Here is a 25,561-nt window from a genome sequence, read left to right as displayed (position 1 = left end):
AGAGGGTGTGTCACAGCCCGGCTTCGACGCCAGTGATAGCGTAGACCGAGTATCGATACGGCTAAATAAAAGAAGAGGTAAAGACAAGAAGAATAGGTTGAACATCAAGTGGAAGCTCACATGAAACATGCTAAGGCAATCATCATAATATCATCTCAAAGTATAAACGTCATCATTATCATAACTTCAAAAATATCAGGATTCTCAAGAAGAAAAATAAAGCTGGTATAGATAAATATTCACAAGGAAACATGTTATTCAGAGTATCGCAACAATAGGTGAATGACTCAACTAGAAACACCTCTAGATTGACTTACAATAGAACAAGGACATCCTAGTAGTGGTAAGTTAACCCAATGTCGTATCTCAAGGAAGATCTTAAAGGGCTTTTAATTATGTCACAACGAAAGTAGTAAACTTGGATATTAAACTAAGACTTGTAAAGTAAACTTAACGTGAATATAAATTTAACTTGAATTTAAACTAGAGAATTAACTAGGCATGCAAAGAACAAAGCTGAAAACGTAAGCATAAAGAAACTATAAAACCTAGGCAAGAATTAAACGCCTAAAGTAAATGCAACTTAAGAATTTAAAAACTTGTAAATTAAAAGCTTCTAATCTAATTGACATAAACTAAATTGCATAATTTAAAGGAAAGCATAAAACGTATAATTGAAATTGCAGAATTTAAAGTGCATAATTTAAAGGAAAGCATAATTTAAACAAAGGAATTAAATTAAAATAAATACCGAAATACCGTAAATGTCACAAAGATGAAATTGCTATCACTCAATCCCAATCTTCGAAACAAAACTAAAGTAAACTAAACTTGAAAATAAACTAGAACAAAAAGTAACTAAAACTTAGAAAACTAAGAAAGCAATAAAAATCTAAACTTTGGCTACCTAGGCGGAAACTAAAGATTAGGGCAAAGATTAATTCTAACTAAGTGCCGGAGGCAGAAGGATTTATCTAACTAAATGCCGGAGGCAGAAGGGTTGATCTAACTAATTGCCGGAGGCAGAAGGGTTGATTTCTTCATTCACGTTCAAGCCCCCCTTTTATAGACTTCATTCCAACCCTAATTATCATCAAACTCGCCTTGCAAAACTGGACTCTTAAGGAAATAGAATCGTGCATTCAAAGGTAAGTCTAGCTAGATCGTGCTCTGCAAGTAACCTTAGCTCTGGCGAGAAATTGTAACTCTGCTCTGGATCGGAACTTAAGCGAACTCTGGTGCGTCAGCTCTGGAAAGGTAGTCAGAGCTAGAAGTCAGCTCTGGAATTATGCTCTACTTTGTCGAAGCTTCCCAGCTCTGGAAAGTTTAGCTCTGCTCTGACACGTTTGTTATACTCTGGAGAATTCAGCTCTGATAAGGAAGTTCAGCTCTGGAATGTTCAGATGTGGAGATAGTGAGCTCTGCTCTGGTTCGACCTTTTCAGCTCTGCTCTGGCGTGGGCTTTTCAGCTCTGCTCTGGTTTGCGCCATAATACGCCATTCTACTCCAAAATCTCCAAAATCACACTCTTCCATCTATAAAACCAAAATTTCTTGCAAAGCATAAAACAAACCCATAAACGCACCAATTTCTATATTATTTAACTTAAAATAAGCACATGCAAACCCCTAAAATACGAACTATTAGGCATAAATCAGTGAACCGATTACATGTATGAAGATAAATAACCGAGAGTAAATTGCTTGATTGGAAATGCGGTAAAGAAAATACATCGACCGAAACAGTTCCCCACCAGCACCAGACCAATCTCACTCCTCGCTTATCCTACACGTTTAGAAATACATGCAGGGCGTAAGTACATAATACTCAGTGGGCATACACCGAAAAATAATAAAAGCTGCTCTTAGAGCTATAGATTGAACTTGCCCATTTGTCAGCAACATACAGGAGTTAAGTGTAAAGGAGCTTGTGTAAGCACTTAAAACATAATCGTAATAAATAAACGATCGAACGACAACTGTCAAAACTCAGCAAGTATGTACCACATCTACAACTCTTCATCATCTCATCAAAGGTACTGAGAAGTAGGCCTCCTTCTCAAGCACCGTGACCGACCGACCTGAAAGACGACTCGCAGTCACCTCTGTGTACACAAATCCCGCTTTTCGCAGCATCCGAATTCATTTCATCTTAATAGTAGAGGGTAGTCATACAAGCTCAACATTATCATAAAACTTGGCAAGTCAATATTAGTTCTCAACAACATTTGTCTCAAAACATCAAAATAACTCATAAACATCATCATCAAAACAGTTTAGAAAGCTCGTAAAATATGTATACTCAAAATAATGCCCACATAATAGTGGTAGTGAAAGTAATGCCCGCCTGAAGGCTTTAGCTCAAGCTCTCGTCAAAGTGGAGACAACTTACTTCTTTCCTCTGCTCGTGTCTTTAGATATCATCATCCGTAAAGAAGGTTCATGAGATAAAATAAACATCGGTTAGAAACTCGCTTACTAAAGATTCCGCTCCCATCACTCATCTTCTATATACTTCACTCATCTCAATATTCCTAAGTATATACATATCTTAAGAAATCAAAAATACTACTCTCGACTTAACACTCAAATAGGGCTAGATTAATAGCAATCAAGCACATAGAAACACATAGACACATAAGGTACATAGAAACACATATATAAGTTATCACATACAAACATCATTCTGCACTGTCTCAAAGTTAAATCTTAATCCGTTTCATCTTGGACGTCTCCTGGGTTCGAGACTCATATCAATCGAAACCTGTTTGAGTCTAGTTTCATTTAAAAAAAGGTAGGTTGAAAAACTCAAAGTGGTTTAGGAGATATGACTGTTCTCCTACAGTCTACCATATCCGACAGTTTTGCGCAACTGAAAGTTTTGATTTTTGAAAAATAGTAAATATTGTTGAAATGGCTTGAAATTTTATGGGTATCTATCTAACACAATCATATCTTTACCATAAAAATTTAGAAGGTAAACATTTACGGAAAGCTACTTAAAAGTGTAGCTCTAGGGTCTTTTCTTCGAAATTCTCGGTACAAAGTCGCAGTTGGAGTTTTATATTTTAGAAAAATAGTAAATGAAGTTCAAATGATTTGAAATTTTATGAGTATATCTAAGACTCTCGTATATACTCACCATAAAATTTTCAAGATTTTTGGGTAATAAAAACCCTTCAAAAACAGTAGGTCCGTGGCCTTTAAAAAGATCTCAAATTAACTCCAAACTTGAACACAAAAGCAAATACCTCAACTCCAAACTTCTTCGATGAAAAATTCTCAAGAATTCAAATTAAACTCTTTTAACACCCAAGAACATAAATACAAGGTCAATCGACTGAAGAAAAATCAAACTCAACTTCCCTTGTTGGGAACTTAATGAAATATCCTATTCCTTGTTTTGATGATACCAAAATCAATAGGTTTCTTTTGTAATAGAATAGAACTGCTCGAACTCAAGTGTTAGAGTTCTTTTTCTAGTTTAGCTTGTTGTTCTGAAGACTGAAGACGAAAAAATGAAGGACTGAAGACTGAAGATCCCGACTGAAGCATCAATCGAAGAAACAGTTTTGGACTGTTTACTTAATGCGTGCCACGTGGAATCAGCGGACTGCTACTAAAGTCAAGTATCAGTGTAACACCCCGTATTTTTACCCTATGATTGATAGGACCGAGATACTATTATGAGCATTGAGATATTGGCAGCAACTTAAGACTGAGACGAAGTCTCTCAATAGAGTGAGATGTGATTATTCTAGAATTTCGATGATGGAACTAGTGAATGAGTTTCGATGAAGATGCTGATTGAATTGAGATGAGAATATAGTTTCTGTGTCCGTTTGAGGAAGCATATTTTTTTTTTGAGATGGTCTAGAGTGTAGAGTTTATGATAATACTTGACTAGAAATAGAGTCGAGGTGAGTAAGTGAGAATCACTATGGAGATAGAGTCGGATTCGTGAGACGATGAAAAATTGACGTTAGACTTTAATTGTTTTCGATGATACGTTTGAGTGAGATTAATTGATTGACTATTATGTGACCTACTTGATACATGAGTGACTATGATTGAGTGTTTATGATTTTTCTTGAGTATTATAGCACCCCAGATTTAATTTTAAAACAAGTAACGAATGAGATTATTTTAATTGGTGAATAATTAAATATCAATCGAGTTATAATCTTTCCTAACGAAATTTCTCGAAATTTATTTTTCTGAGATAGGCGTGAAGTGAGATATGTGTGTACTAATTGTTGTTATAATTTTTTTTTACTCACAATTTTATGATATTGATTGATGATTTAATTAATGAGCTATGTACCTTAATTTATTTTTACTACCCTATACTACACATTTTTGGTACATGATTATATGGAAGCATGTGAGATACATGATTATAATATATTAAAGCTTGGAGATATTTGTGCAAGTTGCTAATTAAGCATGTGCTTAAGAGAAAGAATTAAATATAATTATTCTAGCTTGGAGCCCAAGTTTGAGGATTGAACAAAATATTTTTTTTTTCTCTCTCTCTCTCTCTTCTCCCCTCAAACTGACGCCTCTCTCTACTCTCTCTTCTCCCTCACTTTTTTCTCTCACTACCACCATTGAAGACCACTTCCAAGCTCCAAAAACCACTTCTATATTTAGATCTCCATCAAAAATCAAGCCTAAACATCATTTCCCTTGATTCAAGAGCAAGTTTGAAGGAGCTTAGAATCAACGCCAAATCAGCTGGAGATCCATTATCAATCAGATCAATCAAGGATCAAGTTAAATATGGAAGGAAATCATCTGTCAGATATGGTCTGCCGACTAGGGTTTGACTGCTACCAAACTGCTATTTAAAGTCCAGCATGTGTGGTTGCGAAAACACTCTTGAAGCACTTACACAACAGTTTTTAGTGTTCTTCTAGACTTAGACTTTAGCTAGTTCACCAAGAAAATAATTTACTTTCAGTTCTTTTATATTTTCCACACAAAGCAATTTATTTGTTTTCCGTATTTCAATTCCATTGTGACGAACAAATCCAAGGAGGTTGCCTTAGGTATTTTTATACTCCCTCCGTCCGCCAAAAGTATGGCACTTTGGCTGGGCACGGGATTTGATAAAATTGGTGGTGATTTTGATGTAGTGGAGAAAGAAGGGTCCCACCACTTTATGAGATGTGTGGTTGAGATTGAATTTTGGGTGGGTTTTTTGTAAATAAAGAGTGTTTATAAGGATAAAATATAAAAATGGATGGTGGGACCATTGCCTAAAAAGGAAAGTGACATAATCTTTGCGGACGCCCAATATAGTAATTGTGGTATACTTTTGGCGGACGAAGGGAGTATTAAGTACTTCGTATTTAATTTCATTCATGTATTCATTCTATTTCGTATTTATGTTTTCCATTATGTGTGAGTAAACCCCTAGGTGAGGTTTGAGAGGGAGAAATGATTATTTGTTGATATGTTAGACACTCAAGAGGCTATTGTGCATTCGGTTGAGTCCAGTGGTTCTAGAAGGATCTAAGCTGAATCGTGGACAGTAGGTGCCTAACGGGTGATCTCCGTTCGGTAAAACGCTGCCCACGTCAAACAAAGGTCAGGGCATACCAGGGAGTGACAATCGGTATACCTATGACCCGAGTAGCTGAGCAACATCAACAAAAGGTATTGTAGATTCGGAAGGCGAAGAAAGGGCTTTGGGATACAACGTCCCTCCTCGATAGGCATAAAGCCATGGTTATCAATCAAGGAAAACATCGAACGTATTGTAGGTGTATCTATGACTGGTTGGACGCAGTTCCGAGAATGAATAGCCTAGGAGGTATATCTACCAAAGATGCGAAACTGGGGACCTTGGGAGAGAAGGTTGGTGAGAGGAATACTTGGAGAGATCGGGTATGTCTACCATCTAAAGAGGAGTGAAGCACGGCCTTGTGATAAGGGTAAGTCGTGACCTTCGGACAAAGTGACTACAAGGGACTCAACCATCTCAAGTGTGGAATATAACCTTTTGAAACGCCCTAATGTCTTTGGGCAACGCCTTGAGTTTATATGAAGTATGGACGGATCTTTAGTATACCTATGGCCGAATGCAAATATCAACAATGATCATGACCTTACTCAAATCTTACCCCCCCTCCCATTTATATTTGATCTTCGTTTGAGTTTACTTGTGCAGATAAACAGGTTGAGACCGTGACAACTCAATTTGTGAACCCGAAAAGTAAAGTAGTTCCTCACTCCTCGTGGGATTCGACCCTAACTTAGCGCTAAGACTAACCAGTCGATGAAGGGGTATACTGAAAGCAAGACTTTATGCTTGTATATATTGGTTCCTTTGTTCACTGTGATTCTTCTATCTGAAATATTGTTATTGCATAATCCTATTATAGTCCAATTTATCTCATAGTATAGATTATATGGTGTGTTGTAGATCACAGAAGATCATATAATTGAAAAAAGTTGTGATATAAATTGAGTTCGCAATCAAGGCAACTATGGACGAGTTGTTGGTTTAGATTGTAGCATAAATGGATAAATAGTTTGTCTTGGCTATTTATTTATGCTAGTACCTTCGTGTATTGAACAGGATCACAGTGAGATGAATTCTTATATTCTGACTAATTAAGAATCAAGATCTCGGTGACTTAAATAGTCTTAAACTTAGTTGGATTAATCGGTGTAAATAATATATTGACTATTGCTTTGATTTATCATGGGTGAGAGTTCTCTTGAAACTCAATATACTCGATACTTTGGGTGATAGCAATTATTATTTGACATGTGATTATATCGCATAAGGATCCGTGTCCTGCTAATAATAGGATGATAATATCCTCTTGAGAAACTTAATAAGTTGTAATACCCGGGCTTTTAATGACTTGTTTAATTGCTTAAGTTTGAGTAATTAAGGTTTAGCTCCCTTCTTTAAATTTTATAGAGACATGAGAATTTATTTAGAACTTTTTGATTTACAGTTTTTGAGAAGTCAGTATTTTATATCCGGATGATGTGGGATTTTATATCTGTATTTGAGTATGAGTATTTCAATAATTAGAGATAATTATTTGAATGAGAACGATGAACTCGAAAGTGAGATCTGAGTTTGACTCAACTAGAAACACCTCTAAGTTGACTTGCAATAGAACAAGGACATCCTAGTGATGGTAAGTTGACCCAGTGTCATCTCTCAAGGAAAGTCTTAAAGGGCTTTTAGTAGTATCGTAGGAGAAAGCAATAAAAGAAAGCAGTAAAGAGTTTGATTTTAAAAACTGAAACTGAAACTTAAATTTAAATTAAACTTGACTTGAATTTAAACTTAACCTAGGCAAGAATTTAAACAACTCAAATTAAACCTAACTTAAGAAATTAAATACTTGTAAATTAAAAACCAACTAATCTAGGCGTAACTAAAGTGCATAATTTAAATTGCATAATTAAAAAGGAAGCATGAACATGAATGAAAAACGTAAACATGATTAAACAAAATAAATTGAATTGAAATACGAAATACCGTAAAATCCTTGAACGTGCAATTGTGTCACTCAATCACAATCCAAGAATAAAAGCTAAACAAAACTAAATTGAAAACTAACTAGAACAATGAAAACTCGAAACTATGAAAGCACTAAGAAAGCAAGTAAATCCTAAGTTTTCGGCTGCCAACAGATCTCAAAGATGGCGTCTAAAACTAGGGCAATGGATGATTTTACAATGAAAAGTATGGCCCTATTTATAGACTTCAAATCCCTCTAGATCACCATGGAAGTTGCCATGCAAAGTATAATTCTAAAGGCAATAGAATCGTACAACATAAGGCAACTCTCCAGCTGTAACGCGCGCTCTGGAAATAATCTCCACTCTGGCGGAAATCGCGACTCTCGCCAGAGAAACGGCTTCCGCTCTGGCGCACTTGTCTGCTCTGACTCTCGGTTCCTCTGGCGATTCACTTCGCTGCTTTTGATTTCTCTGGCTTTGATTTCTCTGGATTTGATTCCTCAGGCGATTTCGATTCCTCTGGCGCTTTCGATTCCTCTGGCGCTTTCGATTCCTCTGGTGTGACTTCGCTGCGATGACTTCTCTCCCCTCTGACATGTGATTTCGCTGCTCTGGCGAATGACTTCTCTGGATCTGGAGTGCTCTCTGCTCTGGAGAGCTTGGTTCCGCTGCTCTGGTTTCCGTGCTGGGTTTTAGCTCTGGCGCGGGCCTTCACTTCTCTGACGTGCCAGAGTATGCACAAAAACGTAATTCTTAGCCCAAACTTCTCCAACATTTGCACTTTTCATCTCGAAATCCTAAATCTCCTGCAAAGCATAAAATACACCATAAAACGCACAAATTTCCAGAAGATTATCTTAAAATAAAGCTCATACAAACCCCTAAAATTAGAACAATTAGGCATAAATCAACCCCCCACACTTAGCCTTTTGCTTGTCCTCAAGCAAAATCCGTATGAATCCTAGGAAGAGATTGATTTCAACAATGCTAATTTCCATCCGAACATTCACAAAGTCAATTCAAAATTTTACAATCAACACACATCTCTCGATCATGCAAGTAACTCAAAGTTTAAGAAGCAACAAAACAGTAATGTAAGCAATTCGATCAGACCCAATTCTCCGCTAGAAGTGAATTCCCTAATGTGATCGCCTTTATAATCAATATCACCATTTTTCACACTTTGTGTGCTTAAGATTTTCGACAGTTGAGCCATAATTCATGAAATAAAAACCATTTGGATGTACTCCAAAGTCTTTTCACGTGGTTTCCCATGCTCATAGTTGGACTAGAGGAGCAGAGACTCAGAGCTGTCACGTTTCAGAACAGGCCAGATGTTTCAGAGCTGGCAATTTTTAAGTTGGCAATTCGTCCAACATTTTTCACATTTCACAGATAAGATACGATCGTAGGCAATCACAATGACAACACTCCTTCTAGCATCTACCGGACGAATCACGTTTTACTTACTTACAACCGTGTTGCAACAAAACTCAAATTCTTGCATAATCAAGAAACACATATCAACAGTAAAACAAGAATAACCACCAAACGAACACAACCCCGAAATTCACATCGAAAATCATGTTCTCTTCCACAAATTCATACAAACTAGCAAGATTCGAGACCAAAAACTAAGCATAGAAAGACTAATCTCGCCCAATTGAAAGCATAAGCACAATAAAACACCCCCCCCCCCACACTTAAAGCATGTCATGTCCTCAGGGCACAAAAGAAATAAAAAGAGTTGAGAAAATGTCCCTGATTATCGGCCTTGAGAAACTGAAGCATCGTGCGAGGTGGTGAAGAGGGGAATTCGCGGTCTGTGGCAGAGTTAGAACTGCAGCGCTGAAGTCAAAACATGAATACCACATCAAAGTATCCGCGCAAGCAACCAAAACTTAGGAAAGATAAAACAAAAACGGAAAACAAAGAACAAGAAAAACAAAAAACAAAAACCAAACCACGGTGGGTTGCCTCCCACCAAGCGCTAGTTCTAGAGTCGCCAGCCCGACGTAGAGGATCCCTTAACCAAAATCGCTATGAAATGTCAGCTTAATTAGTCCTCCTGAAAGCACATCATCCTCCAGTTCAGCTGCGGGTCCTCTTAATGAACAAGCAGAGCTCATTGTGTCCATCATTCTCTCGAGCCAAGAGCTATGTCGAGATCTCTCCTCTTTCTTCTCTTCCAAAGGTGGTGCACTCTGCACTCTTAGCACGGTATCATCCTTGCATGGCAGCACATCAACCCGTTATTCATTAACGGTGGCATCCTCTTTCACGGTAGTTGGCACCTCATGAACGGCATTAACGTCGATTGGAAGCTTGGCCAAAAACTGATCTTTAATGGCTTCCTCATCTTGCAAATTATCAAGAAAATCCTGTATAATTATGTCCACTTCCGGGCTGGTGCACATCAGTTTCTCCTTAGCAACATTCTGGCGCGTGCTGTTCATAGTTGGCGTACTACTCAGAGCTGAGCTCGTCAGTGCTGGCGGTAAAATTTATGCTCTGTCCTCCAGCGGCAGAGCTGGAATAGTCAGCACTGGCGGAATGGGTATAGCTAGAGTAGTCAGCGCTGGCGGAATGGGCACAGCTGGCGGAAGAGTCAGGGCTGGAGCACTTGGCAGAGCTGGCGAAAGACAGTTAGCTCTGAAAATTTCTACTTCTTCCTCATGGTCAGCAATCTCAACAAGAGAACGGATATGCATTGAGAAGTTAGAAATAATAGGCTTTTTATTAAAAATAGAGAATGTTACCGATCTACCAGACCCGGCCATGCTCAAAGTTCCAGAACCCACATCAATGCGCGTCTGGGTAGTAGCCATAAAAGGCCGACCAAGTAGAACAAGTTGCCCATTATTTCCTATAATGCCTTGCCCTGCCTCGAGCACAACAAAATCGGCTAGCACCGTGATTCCTCTCACCATGACTTCAACATCTTTTAAAATACCACGAGTGCTACAATTTGCCCCATCAGCTAGTTGAAGTCTTGTTTTTGTGCTTTTAAGCTCCTCTTCCTTCCTGCCCAATTTCTGAAAAATAGCATACGGCATCAAATTGACTGCCGCACCCAAGTCTAACATGCCCGTGAATTCTCCAGCTCGACCCAAACCAATACCAATAATGAAACTCCCTGGATCTTCTTTCTTTGGCAATGGTTGGGTTGGATCAACAATCGATGGTGGCAGAGGCGAGGTGGGCTTCGGTGGTTGATATGGCGCACTTGATTTGTGAAGTTTCTGCTCTGGCCTTATCAACTCTGGCGCTCTCCTCTGCTCTGTCATCCTTCTCCTCTGCTCTGGCTGCCAAGCCAGAGCTGGCTCTCTCCTCTGCTCTGTCATCCTTCTCCTCTGCTCTGGCTGCCAAGCCAGAGCTGGCTCTCTCCTCTGCTCTGGCTGCCAAGCCAGAGCTGGCTCTCTCCTCTGCTTTGGCTTCCTCGCCAGAGCTAGCACTTGATGAGTTTGGCTCTGCTGCTGCTGTAGCTGGTCCAGCGCGCCCGACAGTTGCCCTACGGTGGTCTCAAGGCATTTAATAGTGGCAGCCTGAGACTCCATGCTCTGCTTGCTAACCTTCATAAACGCTTGCAACGTATCCTCCAGAGATTGTTTTTGCGTTGGAATTTGCTGTGCACTCTGGAATTGATTGCGCTGAAAATTCCCTTGGTGCTGACCTCTCCATCCACCATTGCTTTGATTATAATTTATGCTCTGCGCAGGGACAGGTGCAGCTTCCATATGGCTCATCTTGAGCTGTTGTACTTCGCGCATGATTGAAGCCAATTGTTTCTGCATCTCAAACTGGTTCGTCACAGCGCTGGCCTCAACTCTCTTTCCACGGGCCAACTTTTGTTGAGAGCTCTCCGCTAAGGTTTTGAAAATCTCTTTCACCTCTGCTGCAGTCTTCCGAGCTATGTTACCTCCTGCAGTGCTGTCCACCATGAATTTGGCAGTTTGCACTAACCCGTCGTAGAAAAATTGCATCAACATCACGTTGGGAAATTGATGTTGCGGGCACTGGCGGAGAAGTTCTTGGAATCTTTCCCATGCTTCATGTAGGGGCTCGTCCACTCCTTGGGTGAATTCCATGATTTGCGTCCTGAGTTCCTGTGTCTTGTGGCTAGGATAGTACTTGAGCATGAACTTTTCACACGCTTCTCCCCACGTAGTGATAGAGTTGGGCGGCAGAGTTAGCATCCATGTTCTCGCCCGATCTTTAAGTGCATAGGGGAAGCACTTGAGCTTAAGTTGGTCCTCCGTGAGATTCAGCAATGGAATAGTTTGAACTTGTGTGCAAAAATTACGGATGAATTGTAGGGCATCTTCACTCTGCATCCCATGGAACAGAGGTAAAAGACTTGAATCATTCGGCTTTAGATTGTAATTTCTGACGGCGGTGGGAAGCACAATAGCCGATGTGTTGGTGTCTCCGATGACGGGCCGGGTGAAATCTCCCATGTACTCCATGTTTTGCGCCATCTCTTCTTTGATTGTGTTCTGCTCTGCTCGGTCAAAGGCAGAGCTAGCGTCCTCCTTTGCGTTCTTCTCTGCCGTGTCTATGGTGTGCTCTGTACGGTCAGAGCTGACTTCAGAATTAGAGTCAGAGTAAAACTCGTCTGCTTTGGTATGTGTGCGAGTGTTATCCAGCGGGGACGTTAGTTTTCTTTTCAGACTACGGCGTCCCTGCATATACAACACTGAACACACGGATTAAACGCACCGGGTGGAAAGAAAAGTAAAAACAAAACGTAAAGTAAAGAAAGCACTTAAAAACTGAAAAGAAAAGTGACACAACTAAACGCCTAAAACCTCCCCGGCAACGGCGCCAAAATTTGACTCAACTAGAAACACCTCTAAGTTGACTTGCAATAGAACAAGGACATCCTAGTGATGGTAAGTTGACCCAGTGTCATCTCTCAAGGAAAGTCTTAAAGGGCTTTTAGTAGTATCGTAGGAGAAAGCAATAAAAGAAAGCAGTAAAGAGTTTGATTTTAAAAACTGAAACTTAAACTTAAATTAAACTTGACTTGAATTTAAACTTAACCTAGGCAAGAATTTAAACAACTCAAATTAAACCTAACTTAAGAAATTAAATACTTGTAAATTAAAAACCAACTAATCTAGGCGTGAAACTAAAGTGCATAATTTAAATTGCATAACTAAAAAGGAAGCATGAACATGAATGAAAAACGTAAACATGATTAAACAAAATAAATTGAATTGAAATACGAAATACCGTAAAATCCTTGAACGTGCAATTGTGTCACTCAATCACAATCCAAGAATAAAAGCTAAACAAAACTAAATTGAAAACTAACTAGAACAATGAAAACTCGAAACTATGAAAGCACTAAGAAAGCAAGTAAATCCTAAGTTTTTGGCTGCCAACAGATCTCAAAGATGGCGTCTAAAACTAGGGCAAGGGATGATTTTACAATGAAAAGTATGGCCCTATTTATAGACTTCAAATCCCTCTAGATCACCATGGAAGTTTCCATGGAAAGTAGAATTCTAAAGGCAATAGAATCGTGCAAGATAAGGCAACTCTCCAGCTGTAACGCGCGCTCTGGAAATAATCTCCACTCTGGCGGAAATCGCGACTCTCGCTAGAGAAACGGCTTCCGCTCTGGCGCACTTGTCTGCTCTGACTCTCGGTTCCTCTGGCGATTCACTTCGCTGCTTTTGATTTCTCTGGCTTTGATTTCTCTGGATTTGATTCCTCTGGCGATTTCGATTCCTCTGGCGCTTTCGATTCCTCTGGTGCTTTCGATTCCTCTGGTGTGACTTCGCTGCGATGACTTCTCTCCCCTCTGACTTGTGATTTCATTGCTCTGGCGAATGACTTCTCTGGATCTGGAGCGCTCTCTGCTCTGGAGAGCTTGGTTCCACTGCTCTGGTTTCCGCGCTGGGTTTTAGCTCTAGCGCGGCCCTTCGCTTCTCTGACGTGCCAGAGTATGCACAAAAACGTAATTCTTAGCCCAAACTTCTCCAACATTTGCACTCTTCATCTCGAAATCCTAAATCTCCTGCAAAGCATAAAATACACCATAAAACGCACCAATTTCCAGAAGATTATCTTAAAATAAAGCTCATACAAACCCCTAAAATCAGAACAATTAGGCATAAATCAGAGTTCGTTAAGACGCTTTTGAAATTTTAGCTTTTTGACGATTAATAGTAAAATTGCTTTTGCATCTTTTTGTCGACTTTAAAGATCTTAAGTACGCGTCGTCGAGAAATATTCTTAGTTTTTCGATACGAGTCCAATAATTAAAGTTTTTATTTTTGGACGACGAGTGAATAGTAAACCGAAATTTATCGATCAACGAATAGAGCTCGTTTATTTAAAATTTCGAGAACGAGCTTGCATTTTCTATATTCATATAGAATTACGAGTGTAATGAAAGTGAGTGGGAGTTGAGAGGGCGAGTAACGAAGAGCATGGGTAGTTAGTCGTTAAATCGAGACGAAACAAGATATTTAAGGATTAGTGGATTAATATCCTAAAATATCTACCTACCCTACCCTTGACCACCCCACCCAACCGCCCAACACCTTTTTTTTCCTCACTTAATATCTCGGCTGTTTACAGCCCCTAAATCAGCCAAACACTCCAAACACACACTACACTCACGTCAATTCCATTGAAGCTTGTAGTTGGAGCTTTTGAGCTCCGTTTTGAGCGAGGAGATGAGCCCCGATCATCTTTTCGAACACGTATCTAGGTAGGTGTCATCTCTACCTTCTTTTTTATGGTTAGATTTTCGAGTTTAGTCAACGTCGAGAAACGTCGATTTCTCGACTTTATTTTGAAACGATGTCGAATCATCGTGAATTTTTAATATGTTGTTCCTGGCATATAGTTGAGCATGTTTAGTGAAGAAAGTATGAACGGAACGAACTGTAGCTACGAAACCCATGAGGGCAGCCCCATTCTTCGTCGTTCAGCTCGTCTTTCAATTTTTGTTTGATCGCTTTGACTTGATATTTGTGCTTAGGGGTATGCTAGGATTGTTATATTTTAAATTCGTATTTTTCCAAGCATGAAATTTGTATGAGTTTTTAGAGCATGATTATTTAAATTCGTGAAGTTTGGGACGTTGCATGATGAATATTTTTGCGTATATGTGTTCTACGATATCACTTGAGCATGCTAGTTTAATTTAGAAATTTTTGAGAAATGTTAGAAAAGGGAAGAATGAGGACCGAATGTTTTGATGAGCATGAGTAGGTTATTGAGCTTTTTGAGTTTAGAGTGTGAATTTCAGCTATGTCGAGTTTGTCAGCTCTGGCTGCGGAATTCAGCTCTGTCGAGTTTGGTTAGCTCTGGCGTGTGAATTTCAGCTCTGTCGAGTTTGTCAGCTCTGGCTGCGGAATTCAGCTATGTCAAGTTTGGTCAGCTCTGGCGTGTGAATTTCAGCTCTGTCGAGTTTGTCAGCTCTGGCTGCGGAATTCAGCTCTGTCGGGTTTGGTCAGCTCTGGCATGTGAATTTCAGCTCTGTCGAGTTTGTCAGCTCTGGTTGCGAAATTCAGCTCTGTCAAGCTTGGTCAGCTCTGGAATGTGAATTTTCAGCTCTGTCGAGTTTTGTCAGCTCTGGCTTTCTTGTCCGCTCTAGGAAGTGTTGCTAGTGCAGGCGAGGGATTGTCAGCGCTGGCAAAATAGTAGAGTTAAAAATTGTTAAGTTATAATTCCTTATTCGAGTTTAGATTAATAAATGAGTTTTCTTTTATAATGACCCTTCTTCTCAACGATTCTTCATAACGATGAAGGTCATTTTGGGAAGTAACGACTTGAGGGAGAGAGTGACGTTACCTGTTGATATAGAGACGCAACGAGATGGGCTTTTCTACGCTAAAATCAAGATGTTTATGCGTTTTATGTATTGATTTCTTTTCAATGATTGAACTGAAAATATATTTTGAAGTTATTGCATTGCCAAAATATTTGATCTTTTGGTATGTTATCTATCTGCATGAGATGAACAATTCGGTCCTATGCTAGTGTAGATACTAGTAAGGATTTGTGTATACTGAGGTGGTCGTGAGTCATCTTTCAGGTTGGCCGATCACAGTGCTGCAGAGGGAGGCCTCCCTCTCAGTACTTGATGTTATAACAGATATGGTACTTACTTGAGAACATAGACTGGCCAGTCAACTTTGAGAAATGAAAATGAGTTTAGCGAACATAAGGCTTTTAGACAAATCCCTTATGTTTTGTTTAACAATGGCAATGACAATATTTATAGCTTTATAAGCATGAGATGTTTGGCATGTGTTCACTGAGTGCTTTTGTACTCAGCCCTGCATATGTTTTCAAAATGTGCAGGTTGAGCCGATGTGATGATGGTGTTGCAATGAGCGGAGTCTCCAGGGTTGTTAATAAATAAAGTTAACCTGTCTAGATTATGTCTTCATACATATGTCTAGCTACTTTCCGCTGCAAAATACTTTTGATGTTATGTTATGTCGTACTTTGAGTTTTAAGAGAATGGTTTCCTATGATGTATAATTTGAATTAATGATGTTAATTAAGTTTTTATGTTGTCTTTCATAAACTGTTTAAATGAGTAATTATGACGAGTTTTCTTAAGTTGAGTAAATTTTACGGTTCCAAATGACGCCCCTTTCTTCTCCTTATTCTTTAATCCCATCCCTAGTCGTAGATCACTCGGCTTAACTATCCTTAGTTAAGGCGGGCTGCGACATAAGTTTATCGTATTAAACCCTGCAGGTGGAATTAGTTTCAATACGATAATAAGTTTAAGTGGTAGCACTCAAGATGTCGTTTATAATTAAACGACTAATTAATTAATTAATTGATCGTCAGAGGAATTAATTAATTAATGGATATTGGATATCCTAAACACGTTATCCTGTACTTGCTGAGATGGCCATTTCTCGTTGGAATCAGTTTTGACTTCTCGAAGAAGACTGCTTTTCTTAAGAGCAGGGTTGTGACCCAGCAAAATGATAGAAGATTCTAAATACAAATCAAAGTTGTTCGTAAGAATTTAGCCCTGCGGTTATGAGAATTAAAGTTCAGCATACTAAAAGCGAAATGATGCGAGTTTATAAAGCAACAACCCTGTTACGATGAATTTAGCCCTGCAACTTAGAGTTCTTTAGTCTAATCAAGACATTGGTCCGGCTATATTTTCACCAGACTATGGGGAGAAGTTGATTAAACAAAAATATGCATCTCTTGAAGCCCGCAAGATCAAAGCAAGTTCGGCCCAAATTCACCGATAACACCGTTGCCCACAACCTTGCAACCTTGTTTTTTCGGGATTTGACTCTATATTGAAGATTAGGATGTGTTCAACAAAGAAAATAATATCTCGAAGATATGGATAAACATGAAGAATTATAGCTCTATTATAAGTATAAAATGAGTCATATTCCAATTAGAATCCTTAGTATTTTAGCCTATAAATATAGGCATATATTCATTATTCAAAACACAACTTTGTAATTGTAAACTCCAACCATGTAAATTCTTGCGTTCTTTTAGCTTTCCGTTAGAGCTGTTATTTTTTGGCACAACACTTTACATGCTCATCCATATTTAACATTTTTAGGTAATTAATGTTGGAGGCGCGTGAATAGTCGAATGGGCGCGTCGAATTCATTTGAAAAATAATGTCTCTTTGAAACTTATTATAGCATCTAATGCTATGTTTAGTGTGAACTTTGTGTATTAAATTATTTCTAACTTATGTTTGACTAATTAAGTTTAATATTATTTTATTATCTTAATGTCCTGGCTTGCTTCCTTTTAAATTCAAGTTTATTCTAAATATTTTATTTAAGTTCATGATATATATAAATTATGCTCCCTTCGTTCATGATATACTTATTTTTTGTATCATGTATATAAATTATACTCTCTCAGTTCAAGATCAATGTTTCTCATTTTTTTTGGTGCGAATTTTAAAAAAATTAGGTGAGAGTGTTGTGAGTAGAATTTGGGTCCTACATTAAAAGTGGTATTATCGGGTAGTGGTTAAAAATATGTGGTGGGGGAGTAAAGTTTGGGTCCCACATTAATAAATTATGTTGTAAACGGAGTTTGAATTCCATATTAAGAGTTACTATAAGGTAGCGTTTAAAATTGTGTGGTGGGAGAGTGAAGTTCGGATTCCACATTATATATTGTATTGTAGGATAGTATTTAAAAATAGAAATGAAACATTTTTTGTTGACTTACTGAAACGGCAAAAAGGAAAAGTTGATCATGGACGGATGGACGGAGGAAGTAATATATAATGATTTTCGTCGAAATTTGATGAACTAACTAATGATTTCCCATTAATTTCGGAACACTAGATTATGTGCAACTACATTTACAAAAGAACGCACAGCTTCCTAATTCCTATTAACGAAGGTTTCTGTCAAACGTCAATAGGATTCTCATCTATACTTGTCAAGAAACATTTCAGCATACTTCATTGCTAGATTTTCAACCAAAATTTACTCTCAACCAACTTCATAAAGTAACTGTTGTCTTATTAGCGAAGGATGCGGAATCACAAAATTACCATGACAAGAACATCTAAATCAAACACTTCACAAGTATAGAACAAACTGTCCACAAGAACAAATATACTTCATGTTCCAGCTTTCCGACGACCAACACGAGCCACAAATCCAGCTTTGATCTGAGCCACTGACCTCCCAGAACCACACTACAAAAATACACAAGAATAAAAGACTTAACAATTACCCAAATGCTAAAATTATTGTAGCTCTCGGAAAGTAGCACCCAAATAAAAATTTGCTATTGCATAATAATGTGTCCAGATGGTAAATTATTCAAGTTCAAAAAAATTCAGACATCAGGACACCAATAAATTTCCACATGGCTTCAACTATTGTTACCCATTAATAAGCCACCAAAGCATAGGATATCAGACTATGCTGTCCCAATAAGTCAAGGGAGAAGGGCGGGCTATAAAAAATAGAATTTGGGGTATGAGTTTCCTTATCATAAGATAGAGAGCACTTAACCAATTGACTGAAAGGTTTCGTGCTTTTGATAATTATCAACATCCTCAAAGGCCTCAGACTTGTAGGAAAAGACTCTTCAACTATAAGAGCAATCAGACAATGTAGGCAAATATGTTGGTCATCACAGGCCTTTGGAAAATACTAGTATAAAAATAGTCAGCTCACTACCTACAAATTACTACATAGTCTATAGAATTAATCAGCTTGGTCCCAATAAATTTCCAAATGGTTCCTACTAAGCATAGCTGCATAGGAGGATTACAGAACATATTTTAACTCAATAAGTCATGGGGGAAGGGTAAGTAAAATAAAATGTCAAGTGTTAGAGTTTCCCGGTTCTAAAGCTAGAGATCACTTAAAGGTGTTTCAAAAGGTTGATAATGCCTATGAAAATCATCTAATTTTCCCCGAGTTTCCCCGAGGCCTCAGATTTAGTACAAAAGACTCTTCAACTAGAGAAATCAGGCAATATAGGCAAATATTTAAATCATCACATGCCTTGTGAGAGAACTATACAAAGTAATCAATTTACGACCAACAGATACCAACATGAATAATAAAAATGGAATCATTTTAGAACGTACAAATGTCTATAGGCTTCTACTATTATACGAATAATAAGCATAGCATTACAGAAAAACTGTCCCAACAAGTCATGGGAAGAAAACTAGGGTAAATGAGATAAAATGTGAAGAATCAGAGTTTCACTATTAGAATCTAGAGAGCAATAAAAATGGTGTTCCAAGAGGTTGACAGTGTTTTTGAAAATTGTCTAACTTTCCCTCGAGGCCTCAGACATATTACAAAAAGACTCTTCAACTAGAGAAATCAGACAATGTAGGCAAATAATTAGATCATCACAGGCCTCGGGAGAATACGCTAAACACAATCAGTTTACTAACAGAAAATTACATATGATTTATGAAAATAATCAGTTTAGTGCCCCAATTCTATCTATATGGCTCGTACAATTATACTAACAAAAGCCACCTGAGCATAGAATTACAGAATATATTGTCTCAATGAAGTCAATGGAGAATGTGATGGAGACGCATCCAAGCTGGCCAAGGACAAGATAAAACCTTTGATTATTCAAAGTGGGCCAATCACAAGAGCTAGAGCCAAAAGAATAAAGGAGTCCATGATGCTTTTAGTTGCTGAAATTAAAGCCCAAGTCCAAGACAATTCTACATTGGGCCAAATGGTGAATATTATTCAAGTTGATGGGCTTGATGCTACTTGAAGTTTGGGCTGATATCACATCATATTTTGGAGGCCCAAATTGAAGAATAAACACTACATTTTCGTCCAAATGGGTGCAGCACACAAAAAGTTCATTTTAAGTTATATTTTTTATATTTAATAAGTGACTTTTGGTGTCCAAGAGTCGTACCAAGTGTTTGGGAGTTACATTTGTGATATTATGTGCCTTTTTAATAGTTTTAAGTAGTGGTAAGGGAGTGGGGCTCTCAAGAGACCTTTTTGAGCCTATAAATATGCATGTAATCACTTGTATTTGACACACCATTGATATAAACGAAAATTAGCATTCTTGCTTAGTGAGTTGAATTCTCTTTTGTTGAGTTTTTCACTTGTTTTAGAACTTATCAAGACACTTGAGCAAGGTCTTGTGGCGTTCATCCATACCGAGGTTCTTGGCTGATTCTATAGCCAATGGGTCGAGGTTTCTACGCTCTTAGGGGGTTGATCAAACTAGATTCTCGATCTAAGGAGTCCGCTGCCTACTCACATACGTCGGGTTCTTGGGCCATTATATCCAACGGGTCCTTCGTCCATTTCTATCCATATCAGAATGGGAAGGTATATAAAATATAATGTCAAGTATAAGACTTTCCCAGTTAGAGAGCACTTAAAAGGTACTCCAGGAAGTTGACACTGTTTTTCAAAATTATAAATCCCAAAGGCCTCAGATTTGATTTAAAAAGACTCTTCAATTAGAGCAATCAGACAATGTAGGCAAATATTTAGATCATCACAGGCCGTGAACAATACCACAAAATTAATCAGTTTATTGCCATTTGACAATTAATTTCAACACAGACTAAGAATAGGATAACAGGATGTATGGGAGAAGGTCAAAAGTAAATAAATAATGTGATAATTTATGAGGTATCAGAGTTTCCCTGTTACAAGAATGGGGGCACTTAAAAGGTGTTCCCAAAAGGTTGACAATGTTTTCCAAAAATGTTACTCCCTCCGTCCGCCAAGATTATGTAAAAATTACTATATTTGGCGTCCGCCAAAATTATGTCACTTTCCTTTTATGGCAATGGTCCCACCATCTTCTTTAATATTTTATCCTTACTAACACTCTTTATTTACAAAAAAACCCACTCAAAACTCAATCTCGACCACACATCTCATAAAGTGGTGGGACCCTTTCTCCACTACATCAAAATCATCACCAATTTTATTAAATCCCGTGCCCAAGCAATTTTACATAATTTTGGCGGATGGAGGGAGTATTTAACTTTCCTGGAGACCTCGGACTTTGTATAAAAAGACTCTTCAACTAGAGCAATCAGACAATGCATGCAAATATCTAGATCATCACAGGCCTCTAGAGAATACCATAAAGAAAACCAGTTTACCACATGGCTTATAAATAATCTGTTATGAATCTCAACAAGGTTCCTAAAATTATAATAACAAAAAGAGATCTAAGCATAGGGTTACAGAAAAATTGTCTCAATAAGTCATGGGAGAAGGGCAAGGGTAAAGAAATTAAACTGCTAAGTATCAGAGTTTCCCTGTTACAGCAGGGACCTCAGAACAGTGAGAAATCTAATTCAGGAAACACACAGAGAATGCAGACAATGTTCAATCATCACAGCCCCAGATTAAATAAAATAACATAGCACATAATAATTTGCAGAACACGGAACTACTTCTCACAAGACAAGGCTTTCAGTTGCTAATCAAAAACCTCATATGCCTAAATATGTAGTGAGAAGATAAGGGGACTACCTTCTCACATCTGAGGAAGAAGAGACGGTTCTCCTTTGAAAGAATAGTATCAGGACTTTTGCAACCATTGCATATGACATACTCATCTGCAGATATCATTCCACAGACAAATTTGTAAGACCTGAACTAATAGTCAGTTCATATTTCACATTTCAAGCAATTGGTGGACAAATAGATCCAGAGATCAATATTTTAGATGAAAAAGTAAATGTCACAAAGAAAGAATAAATCTCAGCAAGGGATATGGAGGCTATCGTGACAGCAACAAGTCCATCAGAAAATCTCCAGAATAGCAATGGATAAACTTACTAATATAGCGTCGCAAGATTCCCTCAAAATTCTTAGGAGCAAACCTCCCTTTAACAACCAATCTTTGTTGTCCATCAAGAGATCCACTTGTTCCCATTTCAGCCAGAAGGAAAGTCATTACATGCTCTGGTTGTCTGTGCATCCTGTGGAGAATGAACCCCCCAAATGAACATATAATATCTTCATATATCACAATGCACAAGTAGTGAGCATCAGAACAAAACCAAATAGTTACGAGCAGATAAATCAGGCACCAAGATTATAATACAAAAAAATGTATGGTTTCAAAGTCCCAACTTATATTTGCTTTTCCCAGTGTGTTTTGATGTAGTGAGTGTATGCAAACTAAAAGGCCAAAGCTGTAAATCTATTTTATGCGACGGGAAACAGTAATAAGTAGCATACGTTTTGCAGAGATCCATAAAATTCACAAAAACAGTTTTCTTTGTGCCTTCACGAAGTACTTGAGGAGGTCTCATAACTGTCCTGCGCCTATCCCCAGCAAGCTCAGGGTTATTCTCACGAAGAATGTTGAAAACCCTCCCAAGAAGCTGCACATGTTGAAGATAGAATCAAATTTTCAAGTGGAGACAGGTGGGACTGGGACATAATGCAAGAAGAGCATGAATCGTCATGAAAGTAGAACCAATAATAGAAAAAATTGAACACGATTTCTTGATAGCAATTCCTACTCGGTCATGCATATTACCAAAAATATTAGAACCACAGACTAGCAATCAGAAAAGTATTGGAGACAACATGCCAGGAGGCAGCTATCAAGCAACATACATCAGAAGATGGATCTCCATGTCTATAAATTGAACTAAACAACTAGATGTTCTAAGATTTAATAGAAGTGCAAAAATTATTTAATGTTTTTATCGCTTGCTAGTTGAAGCATTGTCACAATCACAGCATGGAAATACCAAGCTGGTGATCTGAACATACATAACTCCCATTTAGATCTCCATACACGTCATAAGGACGTGCCATTCTGAAATGTGAAGCATAAGATGACTCAAGAGGAGTCGATACTAGCACCTGAGAGGAGTTGATACTAAAAAACTATACATTGTCCACATCGGTTGTTTATATTACAGAATGTACCTAACATTAAGGAAAATATGATAGCTCTTAAAGCACAAGACTAAATAAATAATGCATGAAGTGAACCATCAACCAATGACGGTCAATATCCATAGAGTGGTTGATTGAAAGCAAATAGAAGAAAATAAACACACACAGAGAAAAGAAAAGAAAGGGACCGTTCAATTACCTCCTCATATTCATAATCCCGATCACTTCCTTCCCATGTATTTTGTTGCAAAACAATTCCTTCTCCTTCCTCATCCTCTCCAATTGTATCTACAATTTTCACAAACAGATCAGTCTGGCATAAACCAGGTGATGAAGGAGCATATCCAATGCAGTTTAATATTGTAGAACTTACCATCCACATCTTCTCCAACGGTTTCTTTTTCTTCATTCAGATCAGTATGTGCCTGAAGCAGTTACACATAATGACACATTTAATACGCAATTACGGCAAAAACAATCATTCCCCAAATCACAACAAAAATGATCAATATTATCACCCACCGCTTTTTTCTTCTTCTTTTTTAGACCAGCAAATGAAGTTTCAAGACCATCAGAAACTGCAGAGAAATGTGAAACATTAATAAGTGAGAAATCCAAGTAGCTAAATATCAAGTTGCAAGATAATAAGATTGGAATCGACAAAAATATTGGCTTAGATACATACCAGACAAGCTCTCAGTTTTCTCAGCTATGGTATCAACAGAATCATCTTCAGCTAGTTCTTGAGCCACTGGCTTCTTCTTCTTCTTCTTCTTTGAAGGGTCAAATGGAGCAATCTGCATTGTAGTGATAGAAAGCTTCAGGAATCATTGCACATTAGACAACAGCGTAGTTGGTTGCAGATCTCTTTGAAAGGAAATATACAAATATACAGAGTAAAAGTTTATAAGGTTAGAAGATGGACAAACTATAAGCCATGCATAGAAGAGCTTAAAACTATATTTTTCTAATAGAAATACACAGACTATTTTGAAATTTCAGCACATAAACCAGCAAACCAGAAAAGTAGAATGCAACTGATAACCAGCGACATAAAAAAGCGTATTACCTTCTCCAAAACAAGGTTGGAACTAAGCAAAAAGTATTACTTCGCAACAAGAGGAACATATATACTCTAAAATTATTTAACTCATGGTCTGGTCTAACAATACAACCATTCAACAGTTTCAACTAATATCATCAAACCGTTAAATGACCCCAACAAACTAGTTACCATAAATCTACAATTAGAAAAAGACACTCACGCACTGGCAAGTCCATTAAGTTCATAAATCTTAACAACGCATAAAACAGTTAAATACAATTGCCACCGAAGTATAAGACGAACACTTACATCCCCTCCTTCATCCTTAACCTCCTCTTTCACCTCAATCTGATTTTCGTCCTCCGCCATGATTAGATCTGCAACAGAAATCCAAAAAAAAAATTAACCAACTTATCTAGTGAAATAGTATACCCTAAACACATACGGTTATAATAATCGTTCTGCAACTTAATCGAAGTTTAAATCATCCACATAGTATAAAAGAATCGAAATCGTATACGGCCGCCAACAAACAGAATTGATTCTCCTTTTCTTCGGGAAGGATTCGAGAGAAAGAAAAATTACATTGGTTGCTGCGAAGAAATGAAAATTACCTTGGTTGCATGCAAGCCCTAGTTTTCGGGAGAAGAGTTTTATGGAAGAAAAAATATTTGGGCTGGGCTTCCGACAAAAAACAATTTGGGCCAGCCTTTAATAAATATGGCTTTCGGCCCAATTATACATGTCCACCATCTATCTATCTATCTATCTATATATATAAATACTCCATCTGTCCTCATAAAATGTATCCAATTTTTTCATTTTCGTCCGTCCTCACAAAATATATTCAGTTTATTTTTAGCAAATTTTCCACTCACAATAAAGTGGGACCCTTACTCCACTCACAACACATTCTACTACTTTATCAAAACTCCTGCCATTCATAGATGGATACTTTTCATAAAGACCGAGGGAGTATATAATCTATCTATATATATAATCTATCTATATATATAATAGTCCATTTGTCCTCATAAAATGTATCCAATTTGTCATTTTCGTCTGTCCTCATAAAATGTATCCAATTTATTTTTAGCAAGTTTTCCACTCACAATAAAGTGTGACCCTTACTCCACTTAGAACACATTCTACTACTTTATTAAAACTCGTGATATTCAAAGATGGATACTTTTTATAAAGACGGAGGGAGTATATAATATAATATAATAATAGCTTACTACTAATAACCTTTTTTTTAACACTATTAAATATATTACTATTTACTTCTTTTATTCTCTCCTAGTTGAGAGCCTTCGTTTTTTCTCCCTGTTGAGAACCCTTGTTTTTTTCTGTTGCTTTTCTCCGGCCTTCATATGGAAGATCGAATGGCAGGCCTTAGTCGGTCCAATGAGGATGATGAAATTTTATTGATGATGAGATCACCGGAGATTCTAATGTTACTGTTGATCTATGTCTGGTGGGGAGATTTCTTACCGATCAACCCATAAACTTCAATCCGATGAGAAGTCGTCTAGCGAGCGTGTGGAGGCCTGGTAAAGGCGTTTTCATGAAGGATATTGGGCAGGGGAGGTACATCTTCCAATTCTTCCATGAATTAGATCTCCAGCGTGTGTATGAGGGTG

General features: G+C 37.9%; 1 protein-coding gene and 3 non-coding genes across 11 annotated transcripts; all 4 read right to left on the bottom strand.

The window, feature by feature from the left end:
* Positions 1–17,912: 17,912 nt before the first annotated feature.
* Positions 17,913–24,627, bottom strand: LOC131006573 (eukaryotic translation initiation factor 2 subunit beta-like). Of its 8 annotated transcripts, none has more exons than XM_057933715.1 (10): positions 24,533–24,619; positions 24,228–24,295; positions 23,559–23,670; positions 23,396–23,451; positions 23,247–23,298; positions 23,073–23,161; positions 22,202–22,347; positions 21,797–21,939; positions 21,488–21,573; positions 17,913–18,177 (listed from the first exon to the last, which is right to left on the bottom strand). In XM_057933715.1, the coding sequence occupies exons 2-10, from the start codon at positions 24,285–24,287 to the stop codon at positions 18,100–18,102; spliced, it is 822 nt and encodes a 273-aa protein (XP_057789698.1). In that variant the 5' UTR covers positions 24,288–24,295; positions 24,533–24,619; the 3' UTR covers positions 17,913–18,099. The 8 variants fall into 8 exon arrangements, with proteins under 8 accessions (XP_057789698.1, XP_057789695.1, XP_057789699.1 ...); XM_057933712.1 differs by having other exon boundaries at positions 24,504–24,554; XM_057933716.1 differs by having other exon boundaries at positions 24,364–24,543.
* On the bottom strand, positions 18,546–18,632 carry LOC131007398 (small nucleolar RNA SNORD34). Its single transcript, XR_009096100.1, has one exon. It is a non-coding gene; the product is annotated as a small nucleolar RNA SNORD34 (small nucleolar RNA).
* Positions 19,284–19,368, bottom strand: LOC131007397 (small nucleolar RNA SNORD34). The gene has a single exon (XR_009096099.1). It is a non-coding gene; the product is annotated as a small nucleolar RNA SNORD34 (small nucleolar RNA).
* LOC131007399 (small nucleolar RNA SNORD34) lies at positions 20,420–20,504 on the bottom strand. The gene has a single exon (XR_009096101.1). It is a non-coding gene; the product is annotated as a small nucleolar RNA SNORD34 (small nucleolar RNA).
* Positions 24,628–25,561: the final 934 nt, after the last annotated feature.

This window comes from Salvia miltiorrhiza, chromosome 1 (genome assembly GCF_028751815.1).
Source record: "Salvia miltiorrhiza cultivar Shanhuang (shh) chromosome 1, IMPLAD_Smil_shh, whole genome shotgun sequence".
Taxonomy (NCBI): Eukaryota; Viridiplantae; Streptophyta; class Magnoliopsida; order Lamiales; family Lamiaceae; genus Salvia; species Salvia miltiorrhiza.
The sequence above is the reverse complement of the archived record's forward strand: the minus strand, read 5'-3'. Positions and strand labels throughout refer to the sequence as shown.

Bases quoted from the DNA above. Each gene is read 5' to 3' on its own strand.
- LOC131006573 (XM_057933718.1), bottom strand. From the start codon at position 24,287: ATGGCGGAGGACGAAAATCAGATTGAGGTGAAAGAGGAGGTTAAGGAT. The intron at 23,671-24,227 runs GTAAGTGTTCGT...ACTACAATGCAG, and splicing joins TTAAGGATGAAGGAGGGGAT to ATTGCTCCATTTGACCCTTC. The intron at 23,299-23,395 runs GTGGGTGATAAT...TAACTGCTTCAG, and splicing joins AAAAGAAGAAGAAAAAAGCG to GCACATACTGATCTGAATGA.